The sequence below is a fragment of the Hyperoodon ampullatus genome (genome assembly GCF_949752795.1).
Source record: "Hyperoodon ampullatus genome assembly, chromosome: 12".
Classification (NCBI taxonomy): domain Eukaryota; kingdom Metazoa; phylum Chordata; class Mammalia; order Artiodactyla; family Ziphiidae; genus Hyperoodon; species Hyperoodon ampullatus.
The window spans coordinates 41387812-41397739 of record NC_136925.1 but is presented as its reverse complement, the minus strand read 5'-3'; the positions used below and the strand labels follow the sequence as shown (position 1 = coordinate 41397739).

The window sequence follows — 9928 nt, the reverse complement described above, 5'->3', positions numbered from 1 at the left end:
ATGGAATTAAGGTTATAGACCTTAAAATAGGGAAATTACCCAGATGTGCCCAGTGTAATCAAATGGACCTTTAAAAGAAGGCAGAAGGGTCCATCATCAATAGGATTATGGAAGAAGCAGGAGAGATTCAAAGACTGAGAGGGACTTGACCATCGCTGGCTTTGAAGAGAAGGGGACCATGAGTGAAGGAATGCAGGCAGCCTCTAGAAGCTGGGAATGGCTCTCAGCCAACAGCAAGGAAATGGGACCATGATCCTTCAGCTACAAAGAACTGAATTCTGCCAACAACTTAATGAACAAGGAAATGGAGTCCCCCACGCCACATCCAGAAGAGAATGAAGCTCTGCAAATACCTTGATTTTAGCCCAGGTGAGACCCATGTCAGATGGCTGACCTACAAAACTAAAAGACAATACATTTGTGTAGCTTAATACACTTTAGCCACTAAGTCTGTGGTAATTTGTGACGGCTGCAATAGAAACTCACAGTTACCTTAGTAAAACCCCCATTTTAAAGGACTCATCACAGAAGGGTGCCTACAGTCATTGAAACCATATTTTTAAAAACTCGTATCTGGTCCTTAATGATTCTAGTATATTAAACTATATTATAATTGGAAATGTGTATATAGCCAACAAAAATAATAAAATTGTGAACTGAAAACTACAAAGCCTGTTATTTTATATAAAAACTCTAATAAAAAGTTCACGACTAGTTTTTATGAGAAACATTTCATCTAGGAGTGATTTCTAAGGCAGTTTCTTGAGTTTCCATAAAAACAGAGCCTTCTGTCTCAGAAGAAGGGATATCAATAAGAGGACCAGAATCCTCTATATCCAAGTTTGGTGGTTTCTCCTGTTCATAACTCAGGTTTGAATTATCTTTCATTTGAATCTCTTGCTCTTCCAACTCCAAAGATTTATCTGGGTCTGGAGCTACAACTTCATCCTCTTCATGATCATGCAGAAAACTACAAATCATGTTGGGTCTACAGGAGAAATCATTTTCCTTGATTTGCAGCCATTCCACACCACCTAATGGAGGGGGCAGGAGGACAAACCAAGAAACATGAAAAAGTAATTTCAGTTACTTATATATTTTTAATTTAAATGTTCATATGAATATTTATCAAAATAAAACCCCAACGTAAAGAAAGGAACATGGTGCCTGTACCTGTTGATAAATGATCATGTAATTTCCATCTTACATGGAGACCTTGGAATGCCTATAGGGTATGCATCATCAAAATCACTAAAAGTAATCAACTTCAGTTACTATTCCAAGCCCTTTTCCCAGAGTCCAATTCCCAACTCATTCTGAGAGATAACTGAGCTCGCACTGCCATCTTTTGTCTTGAAGAAAATTTTGTCCCTTCCCTACAATTTTCTCCTTACCCATTCAGTTTTCATAATACAGTGGATAATACCACTCTATCATCTTGAGTCAACATTTATTTGTCATTTTGAGTTGAAAAATCCAATTGTGAAAGAAGACACCTCTCCAAAAAAACACATGAAAAAATTTTTTGTTCCTTTCCATACTCACAGTCAAAGCCCTTACCTGTCAATGAACTCCCATAATCGAGAATTGCTCCAGGGTCCAGTGGTAAAGAATCCTACTTACAATGCAGGGGAAAATGGGTCTGATCCCTGGTCAGGGAACTAAGCTCCCACATGCTGCAGGGCAACTAAGTCCACATGCCACAACTACTGAGATCACGCGCCTCAACTAGAGCCTGCGTATTGCCAACTACAGAACCCACGCACCCTGGAGCCTGCGCACCACAACTAGAGAGAAGGCTGTGCACCACAATGAAGAGCTCATGCGCCGCAACGAAAGATCCCAAATGCCTTAACGAAGATCCCGTGTGCTGCAACTAAGACCTGACACAGCCAAAAATAAACAAAATAAATAAATAATAAATAAATCTTTAAAAAAAATTGCTCCAATAATGCTAGCCATTTTTTCTTTCATCTTTATGACCCTTTCAGTTAAGTATTTTCAATGGATCCTCAATTCCTATAGCCCAAGCTGTTTACTCTCACCTTCAAAGTTCCGTTAGATATCTGTAAGATATACCAACCTATCTTGTCACCCTGTTCATGCATCCATCTGTTCCTGTCCCCCATCATAAACTAACTCTTCTGCAGCTGTTTGTTGAAACATCCTTACTGTTGATCCCGTATCTCTTCTCATGTATTACTACTATAAAGTCTCCCTCTTTCAAAAATCGATTTGTTCTTTCCCTCCAGTTCAGCTTCAACTATTGACTTCATAGTTTTTTCTTGCTATAATGTCATTCTCCTAGTCACCAAGTTCAAAACCTCAAAGCCATCCTAAAGCCTACTCTGTTATCTAGCATAATACTTGGCACATAACAGATACTTAAAATAAGTTGAGTGAAATGGGTGTCGAGTCATAGTCATCCATGTCTGTTTCAATGTGATTTGCTTTAGAGTACAAGTTCCTAGAAATTAAGGACCATATCTCCTGTCTGTTTTGTTCTGCCTCCAGCATCTTGCCATATTTGGCAGCCAGCCTCCAAGATGGTCCCCAATGATCCTCACCTTCCTGAAATGCATGCCCCTGTGTTGTCCCCTCCCACATGGAATAGGATATCACAGAAATGACAGAATGTGACTTCTAAGGATAGTTCATAAAAGACATTGTGGCTTCTACCTTGTTCTTAAGGATCACTTAGTCTGGAAAAGCCAGCTGCCGTGTCAGGAAGGCACTCAAACGGTAGTGTGAGGAGGTGAGGAAGTGAGGCCTCCTGCTAACAGGCAGCACAAACTCACCAGCTATGTGAGTGAGCCATCTTACAATTAGGTTTTCCGGCCCTACTCAAGCCTTCAGATGACTACAGCCCAGCCAACACAATGACTACAACCTCATGAGAGACCCCAGCCAGAACAACCTAGCTAAGCTGCTCCCCAGTTCCTGATTCACAGAAACGTGTAAGATGGTGTTCTGTTGTTGTTTTAAGCCTTTAAGTTTAGGGGTAACTTTTTATGCAGCAACAGATAACCAATACAGCCTTGAATAGTTGGTTACTAATTTATTTAATTGAAAGATACACCCAAATCTTCCCAAAGATCTATTAGATTATTAAGGACTATAGGAGAGGTAATTGTATAACTTCCTTTAAAAAGAATATCTAAATGATAGCTAAGCTATCTGGTATGTATCTGCTTTTCGAATTCATTCTAGAACTTCAAGTGCCTACTTCCTATTATTTTTGGAGTGCCTAAAAAAGGCACATAATTGTGGAATATATAAGAACAAAGATGTGTTATATAGTTACATGTAGCTGGTATAATTAATTTCTAAATGATTAATGTACCTTCAAATGTTTATTCCTTAAAATACAATAACTCAAACCATGAATATTCATCAATAGGGTCTCATTTACTAGAGTTTCAAATATGTCTTTGAGCAATAAGCCTTTTTTTTTTTTTGGTGGACAAACACCTTTATTCTGACAGTGTCCCAAATTCCCTAGGGCAAGAGAAAGAGGTTGGTGTGGTGAGCAATGGGCTTTTAAACCACCAAGTGTTTCTTTGTTCATCTCCACAAACATGCGCCTGCTATGGGTGCAAGAAGCCCTGGCCTAAGGTCTCTAGTGTGGGATGACGAGCAACTGGAGAAGGCTAAATGGATGCTTATTAAGAACGAGACACAGGACTAACAACTCTGGTCCTAGAGTCCCTCCCACATATAAAGCCAGCTTCTTCCAGTTTTGAGCATCTTGGGGAAGGTTACTGCATCTGCCAAAAGTTCAGGAGATCCTATGGGGTTACTCCTTGGGAATCAAGAACTGCTATCATCATATCTTCTGCACTTACAAAGAAGTTTTAATGAGAGAGAGAGAGAGAGAGAGAAGTATTTGCTGAATTCCCTGGGGTTGAAATCATGTCAAGTTTCTTGACAAACTCCTCACAATCATTTCCAATGCAAAGAAGACAGAAATTTCTTATATGTCTCCAGTGCCCCCTGCTATGTGAGAATTCAACTAAATTTTAAATCTATGTTTGGTACTTTTCATGGAGTACCCTCAATTTTAATATACTTTACCTATCACATATAGTTATTCCTACAAAGTACAAAGAACATCCTGGCAGCAGTGTTTCATAAAGCCAATACTAAATCACCTATTTTCAGAGAACTAAGTGAACTAACCTATGTTTTCTTCTCCTTCCTTCTTTTCTGTCAGAAGCGTTCTTGTCATGCTGAGCTTCTTCATTGTGTGGCATTTATATTTTAGCACTGTTTTATTATTGCCTTCTGCATCCACTAGAATATAAAATGAACACTGTTATACTGCTTGATGCCATCAAATAATCATGTTAAGCCTCAATGATTCCAGTTTAGAGAGTTAAACTATTTCCTGTCAAGATAGTGTAGTAAGTTCAAGATTTAATTCATTCCTCCAGCTCCAAGCACAGAGAAATATCAGATAAAATACATAAGAACAGAAGGCAACAAACATCTCCAGGGGACAGAAACACAAAGTGAGATTAAAGCTATGGGCCTATCAGGCTCCAGCCCGGAAGCAGGAAGGGGGGGCCAGGAATTTGGCCTCACAGGGTAATGAGGTCGAAAACTCTGCCACTCAAAGGGAAGGACCAAAGGCAGACCTCCTGCTTGAAGCCGGACTGGAGTGGAGAACATTACCGATCATGAAAGAAAATGAGAAAAGAACTGCTGCCAACCTGCTGCTGGGGGTCACAGCTTTATAAAAACTGTGGGCGTAGGCAGGAGGGAGGATGAGGCTCTGTGCTAAGGATATGAAGCACACGGAAAACTTCCACACCCTGCCAGTGTGTGGCTGATACTACACTTTAGAAAGCAACACAGTGACATCTATTAAGTTCAACCACATGAAACTGTCGCTATTCAGCCCAAATTGGTAATTTCATATGGTTGGATCTAGTACACACACTCATCAATCTAGCAGTTCCTTTTCTAAGCGTATACCTGAGAGACATTTTTACATATATGCACAAGGAAACATAAAAATATTCACGGCAGCATTCCTGTAGTGAGTTAATAAGCATAATTAAGAAAATGGGCTCTGGAGCAGACCCCCTGGGTTCAAATCCTGGCTCTGCCTCTTATTCTGTGTATGACCTCGGGAATGTTACTTACCTCTCTGTGCTTCAGTTTCTTCAAATATAAAATGAAGATAACAATGGCATCTACCTCATAGACTTGTGGTGAGGATTCAATGAGTTAGTACTTATAGCACCTGGAACAGTGCCTGACATACAGAAAGCACTCAATAAATTTTAATAGTTATTAATAATTACTGGTAAAAATGGAAGCAACTACATGTCCATTAATTGGAGAATAAACTGTGGTATAGTCACAAATAGAATGTTAAGCAACAGGGAAAACATATATATCAACACGTATAAATCTCGAAACATCTCTAATTGAAAAAAGACATAGAATAACATGTATAATATGCTATAACTTATATCGTGTGAAAATACAAGAAAGTGCTATTGTGTGCGGATACATACATACATGTAATATAAAATCAGGTATAGGAAAGAAAAACACCAAATTCAGGAGAGTGATTACCTCTGAAGACAGAGGAAGGGAGTAGGTTTGGAGAGGGGTATACAAGGGGCTTCAAAGGTATGTGGAATGTTTTTTAACTACCTAACCAAAAGGGAGGATCTGATACAGCTAGACAAGGGGTACATGAGATCTTATAATTTTAATATCCACCATACATAAGTATGTTTGAAATATTTCATAGTAAAAAGAGTTGAGTCAACATAGCAATCACTTACCATGTTCAACATTTTCTTCAAAGATAACACAGGTCCCAAGAGTGTCTGCAGAACAACATGAAGGCAACTTGTTGAGAAGTAACAGAGCTACTTTCTCGGAAAGGCATATAAAAAAAAAAAGGGAGTTTCATCTCTCTGACTTCCTCCTACCTTCATACTCTCCAGCAAAGACATAGCTGTCCACTTGCAGAATGGGCTTCTCAGTATCAATTCCCTACAACAGAATATAGGATCATTAAAAAAATCATCATTAGAAAAAGGCTTGGGGGTGGGGGGATGGGTGAAATGGGTGAAGGGGGGGCTCCAAGGATACCAACTTCCAGTTATAAAATGAATAAAAAAGAAAGCACAAGGGACTTCCCTTGTGGTACAGCGGTTAAGACTCTGCGCTTCCGCTGCAGGGGGCACGAGTTCGATCCCTGGTCAGGGAACTAAGATCCCACATCCCGCATGCCGTGTGGCATGGCAAAAAAAGAACAAGACTTTTACATGAAACCTTGCTACCAAGGAGACGGATTTCCAAAGCTGGGGAACCTCTGGAGCTTCTTGTCCTAGCAAGTAAAAGATAAGCTAAAACTGCTCTCATCACAGCAGCTACAAACTGAAGACTACTTAATTCATACCCAAGTAGCAAGGTCTATTTCAATTAACATCCTCTTCAAGATAAAGTAAGAACAGAGGAAGTTTTGTCAAAAATGCTCAAAAGATTTTAAACATAAAACAGATGGTAACTCACGATACCGTAACAAGTCAACAGCACAGTGTGAGGTCTCTGAAGTCCTTTCTTAATAGGTATTCTCTCTCCCTTCTCCACACTATTTTTGTTTGTTTTCCATATTTTATTTTATTTTTTGAAGTTTTTTTAATTTTATTTTTTACTGAAGTATAGTTGAAGTACAATGTTGTGTAATCACTGCTGTACAGCAAAGTGACTCAATTATACATATATACATTTTTTCATATTCTTCTCCATTATCATTTATCACAAGATATTGAAATATAGTTCCCTGTGCTATACAGTAGGACCTTGTTGTTTACCCATTCTATATATACCAGTTTGCATCTGTTTAATCTCTGTGTGCATATCTAACTATCCTCTCTACCCTTTGTGTTTTTCTCACCCTCCTCACTATATAAAACGGTGTATTTTTTCAAAACCTAATGTTCCATATCAAAATGCTTTAACCCTCCAAATCTTTACCTCTCTCCAGCCACACAGGCAGACACTCAGGCAGAGTTAGGCATTAACTTTCTCCCAGCTGCTCCCACAGTCCCCCTGCACTTCTGTGATTGTCTCCAGCGTTCACTGCTTTGTTCACGTGAAATTAATATATCAATCTTAGGGACGGGTATATTTCACCACTCATTCTTGTTTTAAATTTAAGAAAATCTACAACAACCCCCCAATTCTACAAGACTCACCAAAATCTTGCATTTATTTTCACATTTTGAGAGAAAGTCTGAGTCAATAATTCCTGATAATTCCACCAGAACCAACTGCTCCTGGTGGAAGAAAGAGGGGTTAAAGGCGCTAGCTTGCGAGTGTGCAGGAAGAAGCAGGCATTAACGAGAGAAGCCAAACCTCCCCAGTGCAACGATCCCACCTTTGTGAAAACTAGGTCCTGCTTTCAACAAGAGGAAGCGCGCGCCGTTACTTAAGGTAACTTCCCTCCTTTCCCCTCGAACTTCCGTGTGGCCCGTAGGGCTGGGGCCAGCTGCCCGCCGCTCCGCGCGCCCTGGGGCACAATCCCGCCAGGAGCCCCCGCACGCCCGCCGCGTCCCGACTCCCTTCCCCGCACACAGCCGAGCGGCCACCCTCGCCACCGCCGCGCGGGCTTCCGCCGTCGCACTCACTGCCTCCTCCTCCTCCTCCTCGTCACAGTACCCCCGACTCGGCTCCTCGGCCGCCGCCGCCATGCCGCCGCTCCTCCGCGCGGCCTCCGAGCCGTGGACCCCGCCCGCCGGGGCCGCCATCTTGAGTACGGGCAGCAGCTCCCGCCCCGCCGCGGCTCCGACAGCGCCCGCTGCTCCTGCCAGCACGCGAGATGGCGGCTCCGGGGCCCACGTGGAGCCCCTTGTCCCTGTCCCGAGAGCCGGAGCCGGGGCCCTGGCGGGTCGGCCGGGCAGGTCCCGCGACCTAGGGAACCCTCGGGCTCCCGGCCCAGGTGGGACGAGAGCACTGTGGAAGCCGAGGGGATGAAGTAGGTGCAGGCAAGGAGGCTACGGTGCGCGAGGGAAATGGAGAGGCCTCGTGTGGCCCCAGCCTCCAATGCTTGGAAAGAAATTCCTACTGTCGTGTGAGCACTGATCATCAATTCAAGTTCTCCACGAGCCAAGTAAAGGGCAGTTCTCAGTTTCCACGTATCGGGCGCCCACTGCGCGAGGAAGTGAGCTGGGGTTTCAGGCAGCCAGGAGACGTAGAATTAGGGACCAACCAATGCTAATCAGATGGCCCTAGGTGCTGTAAGAGACCCAGATTGTTTGGGGAGTACAGAAGACTCCGAGAAGTGAAGTTTTGAACAGGATTTTCCTAAAGTAACCTCATGGATTTTTCTGATTATAAAATAAATGATCTTTGTACGTGAGACAGGATGATCTACCTCCAAAGAGCATGAGGTTTGGGGTCTGATACCCGTCCGGTTCTGCTGCGTTACTTAACAGTAAGCCTTTAGGCAAGTTGGTTATTGTGAGGATTAAATGAGATAAGCCCACTATTCAGCACATATTAAGCACTAATATGCATTTAATCTGGTATTAGTAATAATATATAAAAATTTAGAGCATTACAACTTTTAAAAAACGTTTTCCGGGAATTCCCTGGCGGTCCAGTGGGCAGGACTTGGTGCTTTCTCTGCCGTGACCCTGGGTTCAATCCCTGGTCCCGGAACTAAGATCTTGCAAGTCACGCGGTGCGGCCGAACAAAACAAAACAAAAAAAAAACGAGGGGACTTCCCTGGTGGCCCAGTGGTTAAGTCTCCGAGCTCCTAATGCAGGGGCACGGGTTTGATCCCTGGTTGGGGAACTAAGATCCCACGTGCCCTATGGCACAGCCAAAAAATAATAATAAAAAGTAAAAAAAAAAAAAAAGTTTATTCAAAAAACGCATTTTCCTACACAATATATCTTTCCAGCTTCTTTCTACATAAAAACATTGTTTATGTGTACATCTGTTTTAAACTTGCTTTTCTCACTATATGTAGTATTATGGATGTTTGTCCATATTTTCCATGATAAGTACAGATCTATGTGGTGGTCTTTATTGTGCAATATTGATATTGAACAACACTTCAGTAAACATCTTTGTGCATTTTTACCCACTTCCTCCATTAAATGAATAGGATTTCGTAGCTTAAAAAAAGTGGAAAAATCACTGGACTTGTTAGCAGTTGTAGATTTGAATTATAGCTCTGAAATATAATAATTGTGACCTGGCAGAAGCTGCTGCACTTTCTCATCCCCTGTGTTCTTATTTATTGAATGAGGATAAAATTATTCATCTTCACTATATATATTTTTTTTGTTTGAAGATTAGATCATGTATCTAAAAGTGCTTTGTAGGAGACTTCCCTGGTGGTCCAGTGGTTAGGACTCCCTGCTCCCAATGCAGGGGCCACAGAGTGCCATCCCTGGTTGGGGAATTCATATCCTGCATGCCTTGCGGCACAGCCAAAAAATTAAAAAAAAAAAGTGCTTTGTAAATTGAAAAATCATATAAATTGTCAGATTTTATTGAGGGTTCAAGGAGGATAAAGAGGAGAAGGACAATCCAAGCTGAGGGAGCAGCAGACAGTGAAGGCTTGAGGAATGAAAATATGTTTTACGAGGTCAGTGTAATGACGCAAGATGTCCCTTTCAAAGAAACAAGCCTCATACTTCTAGCCGAGGTTATTATTGTTTACTATTTAAGACATAATTATTATTTTTATTTTGAACAATTTACGAAAAGATAAGAGACTGAAAAGTAAGCCTTCCATCCCTGTTCCCCCAGCTCCCCTTTCTATAGGCAATTAGTGCTTAGCGGTCTAGCCTTTCTAAGCAGACCATAGGTCTTGACACTTCTCCAGGGTGCTGCTAGGGGAATGAGGATGCACCAGTTTACACTCCTTCCCAGCCTAAGGAAATCTCA

General features: G+C 41.7%; 1 protein-coding gene across 1 annotated transcript; it reads right to left on the bottom strand.

Annotated features, from left to right (window-relative positions):
- Window positions 1-680: 680 nt before the first annotated feature.
- GTF3C6 (general transcription factor IIIC subunit 6) lies at window positions 681-7775 on the bottom strand (the record flags this gene model as incomplete). Its single annotated transcript, XM_079716290.1, has 6 exons — window positions 681-1034; window positions 4180-4293; window positions 5802-5846; window positions 5952-6015; window positions 7224-7304; window positions 7656-7775. The coding sequence occupies 6 exons, from the start codon at window positions 7773-7775 to the stop codon at window positions 733-735; spliced, it is 726 nt and encodes a 241-aa protein (XP_079572416.1). The 3' UTR covers window positions 681-732.
- Between the last annotated feature and the right edge of the window lie 2153 nt (window positions 7776-9928).